Source organism: Leptonychotes weddellii, chromosome 11, assembly GCF_054177405.1.
Source record: "Leptonychotes weddellii isolate Sample4059 chromosome 11, ASM5417740v2, whole genome shotgun sequence".
Taxonomy (NCBI): Eukaryota; Metazoa; Chordata; class Mammalia; order Carnivora; family Phocidae; genus Leptonychotes; species Leptonychotes weddellii.
Genome location: NC_138379.1, coordinates 46,287,971 through 46,310,350, shown reverse-complemented (window position 1 = coordinate 46,310,350; position 22,380 = coordinate 46,287,971). Strand labels below are relative to the sequence as shown.

Genomic DNA, 22,380 nt, shown 5'->3' with positions numbered 1-22,380 from the left:
GGGCGGCCGCGACGGGGCGGGCGGACTCGCGGGCGCTCAGAGCCGGCCTCGGGTCCTCGGCGCCAGGCGCTCGAACCCTCATCCCGACCCCCACCCGGCCGGGGACCCCGACCCCGACCCGACCCGGCCCGGCCCGGACCCCGACCCCGACCCCCGGGCCGATGGACTACTCCTACCTCAATTCGTACGACTCGTGCGTGGCGGCCATGGAGGCGTCCGCCTACGGCGACTTCGGCGCCTGCAGCCAGCCCGGCGGCTTCCAATACAGCCCCCTGCGACCCGCCTTCCCCGCGGCTGGTCCGCCCTGCCCCGCGCTCGGCTCCTCCAACTGCGCGCTCGGCGCTCTACGCGACCACCAGCCAGCGCCTTACTCGGCAGGTGAGCCCAGCCCCGGCCCAACCCTCCCTCCAATCCTGCGGAAACCCCAGCCCCTGCCCTATTTGGCAAGTGATTGCGACTGTCCCCCACAGCCGCCACCATCCTTGCCCTCCAACACCCGAGGGATCCCCAGCCTCCCTGTAAGACGGGCCTCCCGTAGGCAGAGTTGAGCCCCACCCTCTCATCTTTCCCCTTCTCGTGCTCTTCGGGTCAGGGAAATAGATCCCTGGCCCAGCCCCAGGCCCCTCACCAGGTCCTCCCTTCCCCACCTGCAAAGACTGACCACCAAATCTCTCCATCTCCGTATCCTTGGAAGATGCTCCCGGCTCAGTCCAATCAGATCTCCATCCTTATCCCCACCCCACTTCATGTCTGACCCCAACAAGGGCTCCTGCAGCAGCTGAGCTGCCCAGATGGAAACCTTCCTAGAGCCCCAGCACCATCAAGCTCCTCCTGCCCAGTTTTGGACCCATCCTGCCTGTGCCCAGACCCTCTTGTACAACGGAAACCTCCTCCCTTGCTGGACGAAAAGAGTGTCCAGGTCATTAAGCCACTTTCATTCCCCCTTTCCCCCTGGAGACTCTCCCAGCTAGAGTCCTACAGAACCCAGAAGCAGTCTCCCAGTACCTCCAAGCCTCTTGATTTAAGTCCCAATCTGAACCCTCAACCTCATGGAGCCTCTCCAGCCATCCCCCATCTCTCCAGTTAGAGTCCAGGCTGCCCCACCCAATCTCCTTATCTCCTTCCTTACTGGGAAGACCACTGGGACCCAAATAGAATATTGGGGCCTGGGGGGTGGGAAGGATGGTGAGATGGGGACCTGGATTTGGAGAAATGAGAAAGAGCAAGGTGGAGCCAAAAACTGGAACGGCGATGGGGAGATTGGGTACTCTGGGCCAGATGAGGATGTGGATTGGGGAGATAGGGTCAAGAAATGGGGATATGGGCCCCACAGAGATGGAGAAATGAGAACAGGTATAAAGAGGTGTGAGCAAAGATGGGAAGAGTGGGGGCCCTGGAAGAAATGGGGACCCAGGGATGGGGAGATGGAGATAATAACTATGTGATGGGGACAGGAATTATGGGAGATGGGGACCAAGGAAGATTAGCAACAGAGATGAGGAAGATGGGGCTAGGAATGGAGTGTTGCAGACAAGGATTAGGGGGAGATAGAGAACTAGGGATGTAGGACAAAGATGAAGGATATTGGGGACTCCTGAAGAATATGGAGACTTAAGCAAGGGTTGGAGACAGGGATGAGGAGATATTGTCAGAAACAGTGTGGGGCAGCGGGGACTGGGATGGGGTAAAAGAGACAAGGATGGGAAGAGAATGAGGGAGAGCGGTGGGGCTGGCTGTGGGGGATTTGGGTCACAGAGAGAGGTGCCTGGAAGGAAGAAGAAGGGCAAAGGAAAGGTAAAGGAACCTGGGTGGGGGAAAATAAGGACCCTTTTCAATGGGCACAAAGAAAAGAATGGTCCAGAAGGGAAAGCTGAAGAGAGATGTGGATGGAGAAAGATGAGGACGAGGAGAGGGCACCTGGAGGAGAATGGGCTGTGAGATGAGGCTGAGGAAATGAGGCCTGGGAGGAGAGAGATGGCAAGGTTAGAGCAGGCCAAGTCCCTACATGGCAGAAAGTACATGGCAGGGCTCACAGTGGACCCAGGCCAGGGAGTCTCAGTCGCCCAGGCGGGGTCCAGAACTGGTTACTGGGAAGACTCATGATGATGATGAGACCTGCAACCAAGGCTAGGGTAGACAGAGCAGGACCTGAAACCAAGCGGGCAGGCTGACCAAGGTAGAAGCACACCAAAGCAGAGGTCGCAGGCGCAGGTGGACTGGAGGGAGGTGAGGGAACACGGGGAGGACCGAGGACAGGTCAGCGGTCTTGACCTGAGGATCAGATCCTGATTCCCTCGCTGCTGCTCTTGGGCCCCAGGTCTCCCTGCGCCCTATCCGCCTTCACTCCTGCCGGCTCCACTGAGCGACAGGGAAGACGCTCAGTTCGAGACTGAGAGAAGGAAGCCAAGGGGCCGGGTCAGGGGCGGGGGACCGCGAGCGATCTCAGGGGCCGGACACAGCGGGCTGAGCTCGGCCCCTCACGCCTCCACCCTCGTCACTCCCCCCTCCTGCGCACACCCCTAGTGCCCTACAAGTTTTTCCCGGAGCCGTCGGGCCTGCACGAGAAGCGCAAGCAGCGGCGCATCCGCACCACGTTCACCAGCGCGCAGCTCAAGGAGCTGGAGCGCGTCTTCGCAGAGACTCACTACCCCGACATTTACACACGCGAGGAGCTGGCGCTCAAGATCGACCTCACTGAGGCTCGCGTGCAGGTGCGTGTTTGCGTGTGTGTGCGGGAGTGTGCGCGTGGAGGAGGGTGGGAGGTTAGTGCCCGGATACCTGGGGGCCGCGGGACAGAGGGGCCTCACTCGGGTGGCAGGCAGGTGCAACTTGGAGGCGGAAAGCTGGGGCCAGGGGCCAGGGCTTGGTCTGGGGGTGGTTGGGCAGGAGAGGATGGGCAACCCGGGGAGGCGACGGGGCCAAGACTTGGCAGACCTGAGGCCCTCGGGAGAACTGAGTTCTTCAGCCCCACGATTTCCCCCTGGGTCTCCTTAGTAGGGCCAGGCATGTAGAGGGATGCTTGGGAATTCTGGAAGGAGGCCGAGTGGGTAGAGTGGGAGCGAGGCAGACGAATCCGGGAAAACCAGCGAGCGCCCCCATGTCCCCTCCCTAGCTCCGCTGCTGTGAATTCTCTGAGCCCGAAACGCAAGGCTCTGGGCCGGCTCAGGGCTCAGGAGGGCCCGCCCAGGTGGACTCTGTTGTCTGTCTTACAAATCCAAGTACAGATGTTCAGCTGGTCCGCCTTCCCTGGAGACCCTGAACAAAAGGTTTCCCCTAGTGCCCGAACCCGTTCTCCACCGCCGTGAGACACTCCAGGTGGAAATTCCTGGAGCTTCTTGTAGGAAGGAATTGGGGGCAGGGCTTTGAGTGATGAGGGAGCGAAGGCGGGGTCCCCTCCAGGAGACCAAGAACACTGGAGGCAGCGGGGTCGGCGAGTGAGCAGATCCCAAGGGGAAGACCTGGAGGAAGGGGCAAGCGGAGGCCAGGAGGTGAGCAGAGAGGCGAGGAGGGCTACGAGCCTAGTGGTGGAGGGCCGGGGGGCCGACGCTCAGAAAGCTGGTGATAATCCTGATCCGGCCCCTTCCCGACTGAGGGCTCACCCGCGTCTTGCGGCCTCGGCCTGACCGGCCCCTGTGCCCGCAGGTCTGGTTCCAGAACCGCCGGGCCAAGTTCCGCAAACAGGAGCGTGCGGCCAGCGCCAAGGGTGCGGCGGGCGCGGCGGGAGCCAAAAAGGGCGAGGCGCGCTGCTCGTCCGAGGACGACGACTCCAAGGAGTCCACGTGCAGCCCCACGCCCGACAGCACCGCGTCGCTGCCGCCGCCGCCGCCTGCCCCCGGCCTGGCCAGCCCGCGTCTGAGCCCCAGCCCGCTGCCTGCCGCCCTGGGCTCCGGGCCCGGCCCTGGCCCCGGGCCACAGCCGCTCAAGGGCCCATTGTGGGCGGGCGTGGCGGGCGGCGGGGGCGGCGGGCCGGGCGCGGGCGCGGCGGAGCTGCTTAAGGCCTGGCAGCCGGCGGAACCCGGGCCCGGGCCCTTCTCCGGGGTTCTGTCCTCCTTCCACCGGAAGCCTGGCCCGGCCCTGAAGACCAATCTCTTCTAGCCGCTGGACTCTGGAGGCTCCGGGCCTGCCCCCAGAGACGCCCCTGCCCCTCCAGGACCTGACAGAGTCCCTCCCCATTTGGGCGCCCGCCTGGAAGTGCCCATCTGTCCCCACCCCCTACCGTGTCTGACCCCTAGGTGTGCCCTCCCCAGCTTTGGAGACCAAGTCAGGGCCTCTCGTCCTCACCTGCCCTACCCAGCAGAGCGGGGTACTCTTCACTGGGACCTCCCCCCTTCCAGCTTGGCTTTCTTTGGAACTCGGATCAAATAACTGTGCTGGAACGTGAGGGTACTCAAGTGCAGTAACAGCCTGGCTCCCTCCCCTGGCTCTGCAGCTGGCTGGGTCACTCCTCACCTTAGCGACCAGCCTGCTGCCCCAGAACCTCGGGCCCACCCGTACTGGTCCTTGTTGGGATAATAAGCCACCTGAAGGGTCGAACTGCCAATTTATCCCCTCCCATTCCCAGCCGGTCTGGCGCAGAGGTTAGGCCTGTTCAGAGCAGTGGGGCTGGCCAGGGCATCGGGACAGAGGGGTTTCCTCTTTCCTGATTATTATTTTTTGGGGGAAGGGTTGTTGTTGTTCTTTTCCTTTGAAAAACTTGTAATTTATTGAGGTGAGTTTTGCTCAATCCAAATAAAACTTAATTTATTGAAGACATCACGCTGGCAACCCTCCTGAGTACCCAGGATGGGGACAGGCTGCCTGCAAGAACCCGACCCACTTGCAACCAGCAAGGAATGCACTGCAGCCCCACATCCACAACCCAAGGTGGGATAGACCAGGAGACAGTGAGAACTAAGCAAACTAGCACTTTATGGCCCAGATCCTTCTTCCCACCCCCACCAGCCCCAATAACATTAAAGTGCCCGCCCTCCCGAAACCCACGCAGAAAAGCTTAAATAAACCCCAGCCCGGTCCTTGGGCTATTCCTTCATTTCCGGACGGACACCCCCATAGTGGGGGCTGGGAGAGGTCCTAGCTGAGCCCCTCCCCCTGTGGTTCAGGCCAGGTGGAAGGCAGCAGAAACAGCGGTTAAAGTGGGGACCCAGGCGTAGCCAAATGGACGACCCTACGGGCACCCCTGGGGCTGGGAGTAGGGGTCCTGAAAAGGAGGTCAGCCCCAGAACAACCAAAGTCCTTGGTAATCACGGCAACTGACCTCTGGAGCCCTGGGGCAGGTGAGGGGCAGGATGTCCTAATTAGGGCATTCCAAACGACTGGGCAGTGGGGAACGCAGATCCCCAATAAATAGCCAGAGAGGTACTGCCCCACCCCTCATAACTTTTCAACTTCGGGGCTATGGCTGGGCCTTAGTGGAGGGGTAGGGGTGCCGAGTTCCCAGCTTCGCAGTGCCCCCGCTATCACTTGCTGAGCTGCAGGGTGTCCAAAAGGAGGCGCTTGTGAGCCGGGTCCTGCACCCCAGCCTCCTCCAGGTCCTCCTCGGTGATATCGCTGTAGGGGTGAGAGAGGCTGGGAGGTTGGCGAAGTGGTCTCGAGGGCCCGTTGCTCCGCCCCCGGGGCCAGCCCCACCCCATCCGCCTCCAGCCCCGCCCCCACCTGAGAAACTCCAGGTCGTCCCAGCCATTGTGCACCAGGCCCTCCTCATAGCGCTCCAAACCGATGGCCCGCAGCCAGGCGCCCATGCCCGCCTCGCCCAGCCCGCTGGCCCGCCCGCCCTGCGGGCACGGAGCCTGAGGGAATAGGGCATGTCAGGGGGAGCACTGGGGGTACCCACACAGAGAAGCACCCGCAGGCAGCCACATTCTACTACATGCTTTAGGGGAAGAGGCAAGAACTGGGGCTGATGCAGGTGTCCCCCCCCAACTCCCCAGTGCCCAGCTCAGGGCAGAAGGGACAGCACTGAGTGTGTTGAATGGTGAAGTAAAAGGCTACCACTGTCCATGGGCAAGCACACACCTGAGGTACACACAGATAGCCACCCCTGGTCCACACACCTCCTCTGCCAGGTCCTCCTGGATGCTCTCTCGGATGCGAGGCGGAGGGAAGCTGAGAGGCCGGCCATAGTCCGAGGGCAGTCCCCGGGGCAGCTGCAGCTCCAGGGGCCCTGGCAGAAGTACCGAGCGGCCAGGCCCAGCAGGGGCATAGTCCACCTCACTCAGCGTCTTGGCCATCTGCAGCACGGAGCAGGAGCGGTCGTCCCCACTGGCTACCTCCCCCAGGAAAGTGCTGGTAGGTGAGGGGCCTGGGGGCAGCGGGGGTCTTGGATGGGCCTTGGGAGGTGGTGGGCCACGGGCCTCACCCCCGCTGCGGCCCCGGACCACTGGCCCTGGCAGAGGATCCAGGCTGGGGGGCAGGAAGATGGCCGAGTCTGGCAGTGGTGGGGGTGGAAAGTCTGGAGGGGGCAGTGTGCCCCCAGACTCCTCATCTGATGAGCTGCCCTCTCCCACACGGGGGGGCCGGTGGCGCCCAAGCTGTGGAGCAGGCACTGTGATGGCCACTTTGTTCTTGGTGGCCGGCGGGACAGGGGCCCTGGCAGGCGAGGGTGGCTCCGGGGGCAGCAGCTGGTGGGGGACCCCTTCAAGGACGTAGTAGGCAGGGTTATTGAAGCTGTTCTTGGGTGGGGGGGCTGCCACCCCTTCCGGCTCTGGAGCCCCCTCTGCCTTCAACCTGGGTTTGGGAGCAGGATAATGAAGTCAGGACCCAGATACCAAAGTGAAGGCAATGGGTGCAGTGGAAGGAGAACTGGACTGGGGAGTCAGGACGGTGGGCCACCGGTCCTACAACTGCATGTGACCTTGAGCACATCACTTTCCCTCGCTGGCCCTTGCTGTCTTCACCTCTAAAATCCAGGAGACACGATCACTGAATAGATAATCCCTGAACTTCCTTGCCTGACTTGCTAAGATTCTCAGATCTTTCTTTCGTGACTTTGTGAAACCTGAGCTTAAATCAGGGAAAACAGGTGCCAGAAGGCAGGGCAATAAAGACTTTAATGCGAATGACCAGCCAGATCTTGTGAAAGCCTCTGGAGGCATCTGAGGCCAATCTACCGAGGAGTCTCACCCAGGGATTCAGGTTAGTTTTACTCAAGCCTGAAGATAAAACCAAGGTGACTGATAATAGGTGAAGGTGAGTGAAAAAGCACCAAACCGCAGCTAGGAGCTTTTATTTAAGTTCAAGCGACACTTGGATATAATTAGAAAGTAAGCCTCACTTTCCCCGAGTATGAGCCACAGAACACTAGTTCCCCAGGGTATTAATAGTTACTGTGTGGAAAAGAAGTTTCCTGGCCCATTAAGTTTGGGAAACTATATTCAACAGAGTTGAAAAAGGGTTTCCTTCCTGTTCACATGCTCAGAGCTTTTGCGAATACTAATGTGCACTGGGACTGTCTAAGAAAAGAATGTAGCCAGAACCATTTCCCAAACTCATTTGACCACAAACCCGTTTCCAATGGGGCATCTTGTAGGACAGTGTTCCATAGAATGCACCGAAGGAAATCCCATGCTGAGGCCAAACAGAAAGCTCCCTCCTTACATGGAGGAACTGTTGCAGAAAACAACTTCTAATTCTATTTTTTAAGGCAGAATTGGGAAGAGAGAATGACTGTGCTCCCCTGGCTGGCCCGAGTGGCCGTAGGTATGGAGCCCCAGCGCCCCCAGCCATGGGGCTTGAGATCACTCAAGCAGCAAATGGTCCCCAGGCTGGCCCTGAGAGCCGAGCATAGCAACAGATGAAGTGGGGGGTATAACAGCTTCCTTCTCTCACCTGGAGGTCAAGGGCTCCTCCCGGGGGGCAGATCGAGGTGGGGCTGGGGGCCTCCCAGTTGGTGGTGGTTTCTCTGGCTCTTCGAATAACTTGGACAGTGGGCAGGAGGCCTCTGCGGGGGCTGGTTTGCGGTTCCCTGACCTGCCAGGGGTGTACAGGGGTGAGATGAGGTAGAGGCTGGCCCAAAGCCCCCAGGCACCCCTTCATGGGACCCCCGGCACAGTCCCAGCTCACCTGGGATCCTGGCTGCCTCGAGACACAGAAGGGACTTTGCTCTTTGCTCCTGCCTCATCCTTATCAATGCTGATCCACTCTGGGGGAGGAAGAGAAAGAAGACTCAGAGGGGACCTGGGGTTCTGGACCGTAGATACCCACTGGGCCTATCAGGCCTTTTCCAGCTGCTCCTCAATGCAGGCCCACTTCCAGCCATGGCTGCATAATTGCCAAATACTTCAGGGATTCTAACAAGCCCTCCCCCCACCCCGGTCCACCCCTCCTAGACCTGCCCATGCCACCCCATCGTATGCCCCATATCCCTCCCAATGGAGCCCCCACCGTAGAGTCGCTCACGGGTGCCCAGGCGCTCTGTGGGCACCCGCACCTTCATGGAACCACGGATGTTGCCTGTCTCCTCGCCGCGGTGGGACAGGAAGGTCAGGAACTGCTGGGCTGTGCTGCCAATCATGGACTTGAGTGCCACCACACACTCCCCTGAAGGGAAGACGGGGCAGACCAGCAGATTGCCAAACCTTTCTAGAGCTCTGCTTGGCTTTCCGTGCCTTTGGCACCCCTCCGCGCCCTCACCATAGGACTCGTAGCCATCCATGGACTTGACCGTGAGCAGGAGGTGCTGGTCCTGCAGGTACTCGATATCAGCCAGAATTGGCTTGAGCTGGGGAGCAGAGAGGCCCAGTGAAGAACAAAGCCCCAAGCACCCCCTCCTGCCCCTGACACCACTCACCCCTACCCTCAGACTGGTCCATGCTCACTCCCGCTTAAGGAAAGATCCCAAGCCCTAATGTAGAAGACACAGCCCCGCATGGGCCTTTCGTAACATTTAACAGCATTGTCATTCATCTTCTACATCCTCAATGGCCAACACAGGACCTGACATTTAGCAAGGGCTCGAAAAGTATTTATGAACGGATGAATGAACCTGCAACTTGGTCCCTCACCCTTACTCATGCCCAGCCCCACCATGCACACGCACACGCACACTCTCGCATGCACAAACCACACGCGCTCCGCCACGCCTCTCCCTGTGCCCTCACCTACAGGCCCAGGCCCTGCCAAGAGCCTCACCGTGGGTAGCTGGCGTGAAGACCACTGCACCTTGAGGAAGTTGATGTTGTCACTGCTCTGGGCATCATTCTCGAAGCTCTTCTTGTACTCTGGGGAGAGGGAGGGGGATACCCAACTGAGTGCCACCTCCTGGCTTCCCTTCCCCCTATCCTGGGGGCCGACCGCTCTGGGCACCTGGGGCTCCCCAGCCCTCTTGGCCACACCCAGCCCCGGGCCCGCCTCTGACCCTCCAGGCAGGTGGAATAGAACTCAATGAAGAACTTGGTGCGGCTGGCTGTCTTCACAATGGCCTCGATGCTCTCAAACTCGATGTAGGCCTGGTCCGAAGTCTTTGAGAGCCCTGAGGGGCAAAGGGAGGAAGGCAGTCAGGAGGGCTGTGAGGGTGGCAGGAGGAACAGGACAGACACTGAACCCTGGGACAGGAAATCAGGGCCCCTGGCAGAGGAGGAGGGACGGCCAGGAGGGGCCTCCCCAATCCCAAGCAACCAATGGGGAGACCCCAAAGCCCAGGCCCTGGACCAGGCAGACAACCCCAGGATGAGAGACCACGTAGGAAGGGGGTTGGGGGACCAGAACCCCTGCAGGGACTGCCTGCCAACGACCCCCCACACTACCAGGCACACTCGTGGGTACACATATGGCTCCAGGCAAATACAGATATGTGTGTGTGTTTACGTTCACAGACAGACACACACGCATGGACACACACCTTTCACAGTGCCCCGGGCACACAGCTTCACACAGTACATGTTCAGAAACAGTCTTGCACATACATGTCCACACCCAAACACATACACACAAGTCAAACCTATGTACATCCCAGGCCACCCACGGGCACATCCAGAACAGTCACCTTTCTTGGAGATGAACTGAGAGGTAACTCCAACCTCAAATGTCCCGAACACAGGGGAGTGGTCGCTGGAGACAATGTCATCAGTGCAACCTGGAGTAGGAATGGGAGCTCAGGGGCAAGCTCTTTCCTCTCAGCTCCCACTTCCCAAAGCTAGGGCAGGATCGGACTGTGGCCGCCCAGGACTGCCCATCACCCTGTCCAGGAGACTCTGACCATAGGAATTGCAGATGATGTGGGTCTCAGGGTAGGACTTCCAGAGAATCCGGTCACACCACGAAGGCACATTGGTCCGGACCTGGGGCAGGCGATGTCAGCAAGGTCAGGGCCAACAGCCGGGGCTGCTCAGCATGAGCCCCACTGCAGAGCTGCAGAGCTGATGAGGCCCTACACTCCCACCACCCCAGGCCCCAGCACCCATCTCCCTTCTTGGGTCCTCACAACACCCAGGATCACCCACCCCTAAGGCCTTAGAGGGGCCACCAAAGCTGGAGTAGTAACTGCCCAGACCTTGATCAGACATGCACTCTTGATTCACTGGAGCCCAGAGGAATCTCCTAAGGCCCCCCCCAACCCGTTCCCCTCGCTCACCCCAGTTGGCTTCTGCTTGTGCCAGGCATACGTGTCCCGGGAGCCCCGCTCGTAGCGGTAAGTGGGAGGGAAGGAGATCTCTTCCTCACCTAGGGAAGGCAGGGAACAAGCGGGGCTCAGGGCCCTGAACACCCAGGCATATCAGAAAGGCCCCAGCCCTCGGAGACTTGCCGGGCCCACACTCACTGAACCGAAGGAAGACCTTGTGCTTCTCGCGTTCCAAATTAAGCTGGTCCACCCTGAGCAGGGGCTCAAACTCCTTCCTGCTGATGTAGTTCAGGATCTCCTGCAGTGTAGACACAAGGGCTGGCCACTCCCTCTTGAGCCAGAGCCAGAGGTGGGAGCCCAACTGGCCCCCAGCCCAGCTTCCCTCACAGCCACCCAGCGGCCCTGTTCGCACCTGGATATCCATGTCCAGGCGGTAGTTGAGGTCCCCAAACCAGAAGAGGTGAGTGAAACGCAGAGAGATGTCAAAGGCACTGAGCTGCCGATCGCCCAGCGAGAGCAGCCGCAGGATGTCCAGGTAGTTCTGGTTCCGCCTGGGGGGCGGGTGGGGGGCCCAGGGTCAGGGGCCAGGGACTGGCAGGAAGGTAAGAAGTCTCTGGGGTCAGGGATAGGGTGTGGATCAGGGTCCCTGGGGACAGAGGAAAGAACTGGGAACAAGATCGAGGTAGAGGAGTCTTGAGTTGGGACAAGGGAGAAGGCGGTCTCTGGGGACAGGGATGTAGGAGGGTCATGGACTGGGATATGGGAAAGGGGATAGGTCTCAGGGGAATGGGAAATGAGGGTAAAGATTTGGAAAGGTGCCCCCTCACCGGGCGGTTTTCTCATTTCCTGAGGTGAGGTGGCAATTCACAAAGCCAAATGAGGTGCCATTGAACATGAAGGAGACTCCCACAGCTCCCTTGTTTCCTGTCAGGGCAAGCAAGAGAGGAAGGCATGTGTCACCTCTGGAGGGCTCCCAACTCTCCCCTCTGCCCCTCGAAGCAGTGGTGGGAAGATCCTCCCACCGCCCCCCCACCCCGCCCCAGACGCTATGAGGCAGGCAAGCCTCTGAACGCATCCCCCCTTCCCAGGGGGCCACACGGCACACGCAGTCCATCTGGGTGGCCTGAGTCTCCGCATGTGTGAATAAAGCCCCTGGAGATCACAGGGGATCCCAAAATTGGAGCTGAAAGGACCTGCAGATTCTGAGCAGAATCTCTGCTGAGGGAACGCTGGGCCACAAACCAAGAGGCCACCACGTACAAGCTGTGTGACCTTGGACAGGTCACTCAGCGACTCGGGGCCTCAGTGTTTTTTGGGGTTTTTTGAGGTTTATCATCTATGTGATGGAGATAGTAATCCTGGCCCTGCCTTCCTGGTGGTGCTAGAAGACATTTAGAATATGAATATGCTTTACAGAGTTCAAAGTTCTACATTTGAGAAAGCTGAGGCCACCCAAAAAGGGGAGACTACGGGCTGGAGAGGAAGCAAGAGGTGTGGACAGAGAGATCCTGCCCACCCTACTCACCCAGGGTGTTGGCGATGCCAGTCTTCACGCTGGACGTACTGACATGGCTGATTCGGTTCTCGTGCTCTGGCTTGACCAAAACAGCTACCTTGATGTTCCACAGTGACTGCATGGCAATCTGGGTAGAGGGTTCGGGGTCACCCCTGCCCTGGGCTGGGGCACTGTCCACATTCCGCCCCCCCAACACCCCTGCCTATATATAGACTGTGCTGTCAGTCACAGGATAGAAAGGTCTGCTACCCCTTTTTCCTGAGGGGCCAGAGAGAAACATAGCACGTTCCCACAGCACGAAGGACTCGTTAGATCTCCTAAAGGATATGCCCGGGGGGCCAGAGGGAAAGCCAGTCAAGTTGTGCTCCCCAGGGTCTCCCATAAGGTCAAGCAGGATAGTTTGGGGTGGTGTCTGAGGAGAGGGGAACTGGACAAGATGACCCCCCCCTTACCGGGCGATAATCCAGATCTGTGAGCTCCTTGAGGCCCCCGCGTAGCAGGTCCAGCCACTCGCGGTCGCCCACTGAGTTCTCCTGGGTCCCAAAGACATAGATGTCATGGGGTATGGTCACTGTGACCTCATCCAGGGTTTTCCCGAGACCCTTCGATGTGAACCAAGATGTCACGTTTTTCGGAGGTGGCACACTTCCTGGAGGAGAAGGGGATGGGGGGCGGTCAGGCCCCTGATCTGGGGCTATTCCTCTCTCCCCGCCCAGCCCCAACCTGGGCCTGACCCATGTTCCAGGTGCCTATGAAGATAGAGATCATGTCGGGCTCATCTTGCTTGGAGTGCTTGTTCTTCATGAGTTGCAGTAGCTGGCAGAAGGCCTCCCGCTTCTGGGGGGACAACAGCCAGTTAGGGGAGGTCCCTGGGAGGTGGCAGGTCCCACGAGGCAAGGGTCATGCCTGTCTGGTCCCCCATTCAAGCATATCACAGGTGCTCAATAACTGTTCACTGAATGGACCCTTTGACTCTACCCTCAGGCCACCCATTCTCAATACATATATTCTCTGCCCTGTCAGACCCACCCCTGCCAGGAGGGACGACCCACCTACATCACGTGTCTCCTCTCTTCCCACCCCACAGGGACCCCTATAGCCCCCAGGGCCTAGCCCAGCAGGATGCTCACCCGGGCACTGACAAAGATGAAGTCCTTGCGCTGTGTCCGATCCTTCTCCTTCTCAAACACGACACCCAGTTTGTTCTGGACACGCTGGGACTTAATGAGCTGGCGGACTAGGGAATGGAGGACAGTCTCACTGGCCCGGGCACTGAGGCCTGGAGGCCGCCCTGCCCGCTGCCCCAGGTCAGGCCCTGGCTCACTGCGGTCATGTGTGAAGGTCGTCCAGTCCTCCTGCGAGTCCCGCTGTCTCCGCAGCAGCACCAGCCGCCCGCCCTCCACATCCACGCTCAGCGTGAACTTCTGCGACTTTCCGATCTTGGTCAGGTCGCCCAGAGTCACATCCAGCTTCACCTGCAGGTCATGGGGGAGTGGGGGAGCGGCTGCTGGAAAGACCTCAGGCAGGGGACACCCCCTTCACCTCCAATGGCCCTTTGCCCCAGAAGGCCCCACCTGACACCCCTCCGTACCTCAAAGGCCTGCACGGGGATGGTCTTGGCCTTACGTACGGATGGCTGCAGCGGAGCTGGCAGGGCTGTGGAGCTCATGTCCTGCAGAGCCTTCAGGGCCTGGAGTGGGGAAGGGCAGGCAGGGTCAGGGGACATGCGGAGAGCTGGGGCCAGGAGGGGCACGGCTGATGCTGGGGTCAATGCTAAACTGTAGACTCAGGGTGGAGACCAGTTAGGCTAGTGCAAACAGTCAGGGACCGGTAGGTGAGGTCGGAGGTCGGGAGTCAGGCTACCTTCTTCTGGATGCCCGACAGGAAGTCCTTCAACACGGACAGCTTCAGCACCAGGCTCTCCAGCTCCTGCTCCCCAGTCTGCGGCGGAGTCTGCACAGAGCAAGGATGAAGCTTGCACGGGAGGCCAGCAAGCAGGAGGTCCCCCAGCCGGCCCCAGACACGAGCCCGTTCCCCACAGGCCTCCCCGTAATCCCACCTGCTGCTGCAGAAGGCGGGTCACCATGGGAGAGCTCTGCTGGTCAAACACCTTGGACAGGATCTCCAGGCCCGACAGGACCTTGTCCACCTCACTAGAGGAGACAACTGGTCAGAATGCCCCCTCCCCACCCCAAGGACAGGGCGGGGGGCTGAGTGGGTGGCTTCAGCCTCCACCGTGAGGATACAAGGCTTTGGGTGAGGAAAAGTCAGGAAACAACAGCTGGATCCCTGTTCAGGGCCAGAGATCAGAGGTACGGACATTTGTGCAACAAGGGGGCAAGCGAGAAGAGGCTGCACGCACGGGGCTGGGCGGCCCGGGTACCTGTGCAGCCTCCGGCATGAGGTGGCGAGGGTGCGGGTGAGGTGGGGCAGGTTGCTGGCTCCACCTCGCACAGCCTCCAGGTCCAGTCCGTAGCTACCCTTCAGGTACTCATGCGAGACAGTGCTCAGCCCATTGGGAGCGCTTCAGGGAGGGGTTGAGAAGTCAGTGAGGAACCTGCTGACCCTGTCCCAGCACTCCCACCCTATCCCTGGAGGAGATGGGACTGGTAGCGATCAGAGCACCATGGATCAGGGTGGCTGCCTCTGCGGATGGAGTGGGGGGGCTTGGAAGGTCTCTCCCCCTTTGATGAGGACACCGTTCTCAGAGGAGAAAGGGAATTCCGGCTCCGTGTAGGGGGGCTGCGCTCTTACCTCTCAGCAGCTGGAGTTGTGGGAGTCTCAGGGGCTGCTGGGGGGCTGCTGGGCCCCACGGGGGCAGAAACACTGGTGGAGCCAGAACGCGGGGGCAGCGGGGGCTTCTCATCCTCACCATCTGTGGACAGGAGTCAGTGGGCCTCCCCTCCCCAGTGAAGTATAGATACTCCCACGGAAGTGGGGGAAAGGGCCCTGGCATCATGGTCAGGAGCAGGGGGCTCCGGGGGAGGCAGGCTGAGGCGGCGGGAGGGGAAGCAGCAGGTGGCATCTGGGAGGGGGCAGGGAGGCCGAGCGGGCAGCACCTGAGACGTCACGGTCGTCAGGGGGCTCTGGCTCGCGCTCCCGCTCCACAGGCAGCAGCAGGGCGCACACAAGGCCCTGGCTGGGCTGCGCATACAGGCCGATGAGCTCGCCCAGGGTCTGGAAACGGCGCACGGGCACGCCCTGCGAGGTCTGAGAACCAGCACGGGTGGCAGAAGGGTCAGCCAACTGATCCCAAGCCACAGGATGGAATCAAGGCCAGGGCTCAGGCTCCAGGCTCCTACCTGCACGGCCAGGAAGTCTTCTCCATCAGGTAGAATTCGATATGTATGCACGTGCTTCTGATACCTGATGACAAAGCAAGGGTCAGAATCTGTCGCCCTCTGGCTGGGGTCGAAGCCCCAAGGCATGCCTTCCTCCTGCTACCGGGCTCAGCCCTCAGCTCCCTCAGCTTGGTTTTCCTAAAACCTTTGCTCAGGCCGCACAGGGTTAATGAGGAGCCCAGTCCACTTGTATCCTGCTAGTGTTGCCAACAAGAGCAGGAATGACCGGCCTCCCCCCGCCACCCACCCCCCGCCACCCTTCCACCCAGACCTACATAGGCTCCACACCCACCACTGGGCCCGGGAAGCAACAGGCAGCTCTTCTGTGGCCTCCACAGCTGTCTAAACAGCCCCTCTGGGCTGTGGGACCAGCTCTGGCCCCCTGCCAGAGTAAGCGTCCTCAGAAGCCTGGTTAACCTCTGTTTGCACACACAGGGGACGTGCTCACACACGTGTGCGCCTGCTGTCTGTGTTTACGTTGGTGTCTGGCTCTGCTGGAGTTGGCTGTGTCGGGGCCATTTTGTTAGGAAGTATGCGGGTACCCCGGCTTTCTCCCCGCTTCCCCAGACACCAGGACATTGGGATGCCCCAAGGGGGCCCCCTATGGGAGACCTAGGCCTCTAAGAGCCCCAAACCGAGGAGGGTGCTGACAGATGGCAGCAACAGCTGAGCAGGTGACAGCTGAGCCTGGCCTGGGCAGTGCGGGCCACACTCAGTGGGGATGGAAGCCTCCTTCTGCAGCCAAACCTCAGGTAGGCTTGCTCAAGGGAGCCCCCCCCGCCACCAGCCCATGTGTGTGCTGGGCACCAGAGAGGACCAAATGCCCGCTTGAGGGGACCCTACACCTTGGCCACAGTCCATCCCCTCCACTCAGGTAGGCCCCCTTCCGAGCTCTCGCAGCTGCTGACGGGGCAACGTTCCTTGCAGGTGTCTGTGTGGGCACCACGCAGTGGACTGCATTTACAACAATAGCATCCCATTAACTGAGCCGTGTCTGTAGGACACCCTACAGATGTGATCTCATTTAATCCTCACATTTTGATACAGATATTCTCCAGAAGAGGAAACAGGCTCAAAGAGGAAAAGCAATTTGACTCCGGTCGCGGGGTAAGTAAAAGGCAGAGCTGGGACTTAAAGCCAGGGCAGAGGCCGGTGCCTGTCAGAGCAGGGGTGTGTCCTGAAATGTCACCCACGGACATATGGGTATGTAGGGAAGCAAGTATGTTTCTGATTACCTATCCCCAGGCTTCTATCCCATTTTTGACCTGTCCCCCCCGCCCCCCACCGCCCCCCACCCCGGGCTCTTAAGATTCAAGGAGTAGCCAGAGTCAGCTGACAAAGCCGAAACCCCCGACGCAGACAGACCCTCACTCCACCCATCTCCTCCCCCAGCTATGGAGCCAGGACTCTCCCCTCCTGGGACAATAATGTTCCTCCCCCAGACACAGGCCCAGCTGTCCCCCTCCCACTCAACAGCTGACCCAGCACCTGCCTCACTCCCCTCCCTAATTAGGGGGTATGCCCCAGAGGGGGCTGGGAGGCAGGACTCTAGGATAGTCATCTGCCAAAGCAGTTCCTTGTTAGTCTCTCCTGGGCGTCAGACTTGGACCATGAGCTGAGACTTAGGGGACCCCCTCCTCTTCAGGTCCACTGCCCAGGTCAGAGCTTCTCGATCCCAGCACCACTCACATTTTGGACTGCACAGTTCTTTGTTGTGAGGGACTGTCCTATGCACTGCAGGATGTTTAGCGGCATCTCTATGGCTTTTACCCACTAGATGCCAGCAGCACTATCCCAGCTGTGACAACCAAAAATGTCTCCACACATCGCCAATGTCCCGGAGGGGTAAAATCAACCCCAAATGAGAACTACTGGCCCAGGCCAATGCGCCCCCAAAGAAGTGAAGAGAGCAGAAGCGTAAGGGACAGAAATATAGAGGTTTGGGAGGGTTCACAGGGCTAAGAGGGAATATAATCAGATCCTAATGCCCACAGCAGTCCACCTAGTATCAGACAATGGGGCATAGGAGACAGCTCAGGGAGATGACTCCAAACCCACCAAACTCACCCAGAAGCACTGCCACACACAGCTGATGGCTACAGAGGCAGGACCAGACCCACTCAGAGAGCTGCCAAGTCTAACCCACGTTCAGCACCCATAGCTCAGGGCTAGGGCGGCCAGGATACCCAGGACCAGGGCACAGGCGCACGCTCATTGATTTATGAAATGATGACATGGCCCCATATAGCTTTGCCTCCTGCATCCTTCTCAACACCACCCTGCCCCCCAGCCCCAGACATCTACAGCCACACAGGTCCCAACCTCAGTCCTGGGGGCATAGAAAGGACCCCTAAGGAAGCTGCTGGGCGTCCTCACAGATCCATTGGTCTCTCTGGCCCCAACTCCCTCCATGCCTACTGCTCAGACACCCCATCCCTGTATAAACAGAACTACACACAACCCTGGAATGCACATCCACACATCCTCACCCCTCCTGCCCCTTCTGCCTGAGGGTACCTGAGGGGGTCTGCCACAGACTCCCTGCATTTTCCCCCCTTACAGCCACCCTGGCTAACAGGACCCCACACACTCTGCCCTCGACGCCCCAGAAAGTGTCCCCAGAGACACAGCAGGAAGGAAGTGCCCCCTGCATCCTTCCTCAGCCCAGGCTTAAAGCCAAAGCCCCCACTGTTGGGGGCGCTGGCGTCCCACTGTCCCAGGCCCTCCGCACACACGCAAGGAACCTGCGGCCGCGCCCCCGCCCGCAGGGAGCCCCAGCCCCACTCACAGGACGCAGAGCGCGAAGGCTCCCGCCACGCTCTCGCTGTCTCGGACCAGGAAGCTGCCATCGCGGCCTGCCCGGGCCAGCAGCTCCTCGGCGGCAGCGCGGCTCAGGTCGCGGTGGTACCAGGCGGGGGCCGGGCTGCCCAGCGCGCCCCCGGGCCCCGCACCCCCCGGGCCCGGCGCCCCGCACGCCGAGGCCATAGCGCGCGCAGGGCTCAGCGCCGCCCGCGCCCACCGCCCCGCGCCATCCGCCCCGGGACGCTCGGGGCCGAGGCTGGGGCCGGGCCCGGGGCCTGAGGATCCACGGACCGGACCGAGCCGAGGGTCGGGGGCTCCGCGCTCCGCCGCGCAGGCCGCCTCGTTCGCCGCACCGCCGCCGCTGCCGCCGCCTGCAGCGCCGGCCTCAACTTGAAGAGAAAGAAAAGTTTGTTCAGAGGCGGCGGGGGAGGGGCAGGAGCACAGCGCAGAGCCGGGCGGCCGGCCCCCTCCCCCTCCGCTCGGCCCACGGCCCGACCGTCCCTACCCCCACCCTCTTCCCCGTGGGGATGATGGCCCCCGCATTCCCGCAGGACGCGGGACCCCCCAAACCCACAATGATCCTGCCCCGCCATCACCACCCCTAGGAGATCCAGACCCCCCCACCCCAACAACGAAGGTCAAGTTCCCCCTACCCTTCTCCTGGACGTTTTGGGATCCCGGCCCCCTCTCCGGGGAGTTAGCCCCCTCCAACAATCGCAACGATATGATCCCCAATTCCCATAAACGTCTAATCCCACCCCAAATCTTTTCCATTCACCTCCCTTGCAGCCTCAAAGGGTCGGGTCGAATTCTCAAAACCCGCGAGGGATCCAAGATGAACCTCTTCCCTGTCCTCGTTACCCGAGCGGCCCGCTTCTCAACCCCCGTGAAATCCAGGCCCCTCTTCGACCTGAACCCTCAAACTGCACTGGGTCCAGCCCCCTACAAATCCCGCGGGGGGGAAATCCCCTCCATAGAAACCTGATCTCCCACAAACCCTCAGACAAGGTCCAGTGTCCTCGATTCCCCACGCACGTCCCTGGCAGCCCCTCGCAGCCGGGGCAAAGCCCTTCCCCCCCTCCCGGCCAAGTTCCCTGGCACCATCCCCCATACCCGCAGGCCCGGGCCTTGAGGGGTTCAGCAGCCCGAGATCAGGCGCCCCCCACTCCGCCACTGCCCTTCTAGAAGAAAGTTCCCTCAAACCCCTGGGCTCCCGACTTCTCCCCAGAGACGCAGCCGCCGCGCGCAGACCCCCACCTCCTGGGCCGCTCCGAAGCCCCCTTCCCGGGGGAAGCGGCCCTTGACTCTCAGCGGCCACTTAAGATGGCCATCCTCTGCCGCCGCACCCCCCCTCGCCTTCCGCCCCGCCCGCCGCTCCGCCCCCGCAGCTCTCGGCCGAGCCGGGGGTAGCACCCGCGCCCCGCCTTCCCCGGCCCCCCGTCTCGATCCCAGAGCCACTGACCCGCCGAGTGACCTCGGGCAAGTCACGACACCCCTCCGCGCCTCGCCTTCCCGCTCTGCAGAGTGGGGGCAGTGTTATGAGGACAGACTCAATGGGACTGTGCTTGTAAAGCTCTCCGCACGGGGCCTGGCATCCAGTAAGCCTCCAGAACAGCGGCTATTTTTATTATTAATTAAGGAGTAACGAAGGTGACAGCTGTGTAAACTGTAAAGCGCGGCGCCAGGACGAACGGGTATTATTAGTACCCGCCCCCGCCCCAGCTACTCCCTCCAAGACGACAAACTTGAGCCTTTGTGGGCGGGACGCCGACCCGGGAGCTCCCCAGAGCCTATACGCTCGGACGCCCCCGGGCGCCCAGGGCGGGAGGGGTACCGCTCGCCGGAAAGGGGGCGGGGCCCACAGAGGGTCTGGCCCGCCCCTTCCCCCAAAAAAGACCTAGCCGGTGGCAGCGTCTCCCGGGAGTCCGCTTCCTGCCCCGCCCCTCCGCCCCTTGGCTCCTTAAAGGCGCAGGCTTCCAGCCTAGCTCCCACAGCTGCCAACTCCTGGGCCGCCGTCGGCTGATCCCCTTTAACCTGGGAGAGAACTTTCACTTTGCTCAATTGAACCTGTGTCTGGGTCAGTCCCGACAAGCTCCTTCCTCTCTTTCAAATACGCATTGGATTAACCCAGCTGGAACAAAGCCTGGGACACAGAATGGGCTCTGTGGGGGTCTTCCAGACTAGGTAAATAAAGTAGCTAACAGACACCCCCATACATCCCAGTGTCTCCAGACCCCTCCAGGAATCCCATAAGTCATCCTCCACAAACTGCCCGGCTTCCCCCGTCACTCAGCTCTAGGTATGAGGGAAGGTGAGTGCCATGAAGGGGGCACCCTGGTGCGGTGGGGAGGGGAGAGGCCTGGACTAGGAGTCTTCACACCTGGCTTCTAGTCGTAGCTTGATCACCCACCTGCCTGGTGTTCTCAGACAGGGACCTCTGGCTCTCTGGGGATAACTGTGAGGGGGATGTAGAGACGAAGACTTCCCCAGGGGAAAAGGGCAAGAGGGAGACCCAGAGATCAACTCAGGCCCAGTTCCTGGGGGCTGTGCAAAGACAGGATAGACGTATCTAGCAATCCGTGGAGGGGACAAAGGTGCCAGAGGAGAGGCCAGGCTCCTGCCCCTGGGAAGCCCCTAAGGGTTTCCAACCTTTTTCCATCCAAGCCTCTAGAACTCAGCTAAACCTGTTCAAGGCTCTTGAACATTTCCTCTTCCAGGAACCTCCCAGACTGCCCTCCCCAGTCTTCTCTCTTCCTCTTCTGAGGGTCCAAGCCTCAACTCTGTCCCTCCAATCCACATCATGTGCGAACTTTTTTCACCCCCACTGGGAATCCAGAGCCTTCCCTAGATTCCCATCCCCAGCTTTCCCATTGCAGAGCTGAGCACAGAGCCAGGCAGGCTGGGCCTAGGAGAAAGGGGGGATATTTGGGGCCCAATATAAGTAACAAAGCCCTGGACCCAGCTCTCATTTGTGGCTGCAAGAGCAACAGAATCCCTGAGGACTATTAAAGTGCAGGCACTGGGCTCACATGCTTTCTAGGCAATAGCTCCTTTGTGTTTCACAACCCGGAAGGAAAGAAGGATCATTATCCCCATTTTATTGAGGAGGAAACTAAGCTTTAGAATAGACAGGCAGCTGCTTCACTTTGGCATAGTCAGTAGCAAAGCTGGTATTCAAACCCAGGTCTCATTTCTCTGACCTGAAGGAATTCAGAAACTGTGGAATCTGTCATCTACCCACTCAAACCAAAATAATTCATCTGACACGGATGCGTCAGTCTTTTATTTTATTTTATTTTTATTTATTTATTTGACAGAGAGAGAGACAGCAAGAGAGGGAACACAAGCAGGGGGAGTGGGAGAGGGAGAAGCAGGCTTCCCGCCAAGCAGGGATCCCAGAGTGGGGCTTGATCCTGCAATCATGACCTGTGCCAAAGGCAGACGCTTAACGACTGAGCCACACAAGTGCCCCTGGATGTGTCAGTCTTTTTATTTGAGCTGACTGCCAGAGAAACCCCAAGGCCCACCATGGAGCAGGAATGGGATGACAGAAGGATGGATAATGGATGGAGGCACGCTTAGGGCTCCCTCTATGCCCAGCTTGGTCATCAACACTGGGGACATGCAGAGAGGACGTCTGGGTAGGGCTAGACTCAGCCGAGCAGCCAGAGTTGCTGCATCAAGGCCAGGCTGAGCAGGAGAGGCTCCAGCCCTTGGGGCAGGGCCCCAGCACTCCTGGCCTGGGCATAGAACCTCGCCACCTCCTCATTGGGGTTGCCCTGGGCCGGGTCGAACCACATCTGGATGCAGCGGCCGCTCCCTCGGCTGTAGTTGCTGAGTTTGTAGGAGTGACTCCAGAGGCCCTCACACAGGGCTGCAGGCGTGGGAAAGTAGGTCTCAAATGTGCGGCAGGTGGTCCCGGTTGGACACTGGTTAATTCCTGCAGGCGGAGAGGGCGTGGACACAGACATTCAGCCCCTGGGCCCGAAGCTGGTTTCTGGCCACCCCCAAATCCTCCAACCCCACCTGCGTCTCCCCCCACCCCCAGGCCCTCACCTGAGGTCCAGTTCCAGCCCCTTTGCCAGTTGCTCTTGCAGGTGTAGGAGGTGCGACAGTCCTCCCACCATCGCTGGCAGTCCTCTTTGCACAGGGGCACGTGCAGGAAA

General features: G+C 60.2%; 3 protein-coding genes across 5 annotated transcripts; 1 reads left to right on the top strand and 2 right to left on the bottom strand.

Moving 5' to 3' along the window:
- Nucleotides 1-130: 130 nt before the first annotated feature.
- PHOX2A (paired like homeobox 2A) lies at nt 131-4,681 on the top strand. Its single transcript, XM_031041810.2, has 3 exons — nt 131-378; nt 2,524-2,711; nt 3,643-4,681. The coding sequence occupies exons 1-3, from the start codon at nt 162-164 to the stop codon at nt 4,093-4,095; spliced, it is 858 nt and encodes a 285-aa protein (XP_030897670.2). The 5' UTR covers nt 131-161; the 3' UTR covers nt 4,096-4,681.
- A 32-nt stretch (nt 4,682-4,713) lies between these two features.
- On the bottom strand, nt 4,714-19,594 carry INPPL1 (inositol polyphosphate phosphatase like 1). 3 transcript variants are annotated; one of them, XM_006745721.3, is made up of 29 exons: nt 19,472-19,593; nt 18,201-18,603; nt 15,374-15,437; nt 15,131-15,281; nt 14,826-14,946; nt 14,455-14,595; nt 14,131-14,224; nt 13,935-14,024; nt 13,663-13,761; nt 13,396-13,546; nt 13,202-13,308; nt 12,806-12,908; nt 12,524-12,720; nt 12,081-12,198; nt 11,383-11,479; nt 10,968-11,106; nt 10,754-10,853; nt 10,568-10,656; nt 10,193-10,274; nt 9,980-10,069; nt 9,353-9,466; nt 9,127-9,215; nt 8,629-8,716; nt 8,380-8,535; nt 8,059-8,137; nt 7,825-7,965; nt 6,051-6,723; nt 5,653-5,786; nt 4,714-5,547 (listed from the first exon to the last, which is right to left on the bottom strand). In XM_006745721.3, the coding sequence occupies exons 2-29, from the start codon at nt 18,395-18,397 to the stop codon at nt 5,457-5,459; spliced, it is 3,795 nt and encodes a 1,264-aa protein (XP_006745784.2). In that variant the 5' UTR covers nt 18,398-18,603; nt 19,472-19,593; the 3' UTR covers nt 4,714-5,456. The 3 variants fall into 3 exon arrangements, with proteins under 3 accessions (XP_006745784.2, XP_081654902.1, XP_081654903.1); XM_081798776.1 differs by lacking the exon at nt 5,653-5,786 and having other exon boundaries at nt 19,472-19,594; XM_081798777.1 differs by lacking the exon at nt 8,380-8,535 and having other exon boundaries at nt 19,472-19,594.
- A 1,900-nt stretch (nt 19,595-21,494) lies between these two features.
- On the bottom strand, nt 21,495-22,379 carry LOC145716023 (folate receptor beta-like; the record flags this gene model as incomplete). The annotated part of the gene is made up of 2 exons (XM_081797325.1): nt 21,495-22,154; nt 22,271-22,379. Coding segments are annotated over 2 exons (396 nt in total), but the record flags the coding sequence as incomplete, so codon positions are not given.
- Between the last annotated feature and the right edge of the window lies 1 nt (nt 22,380).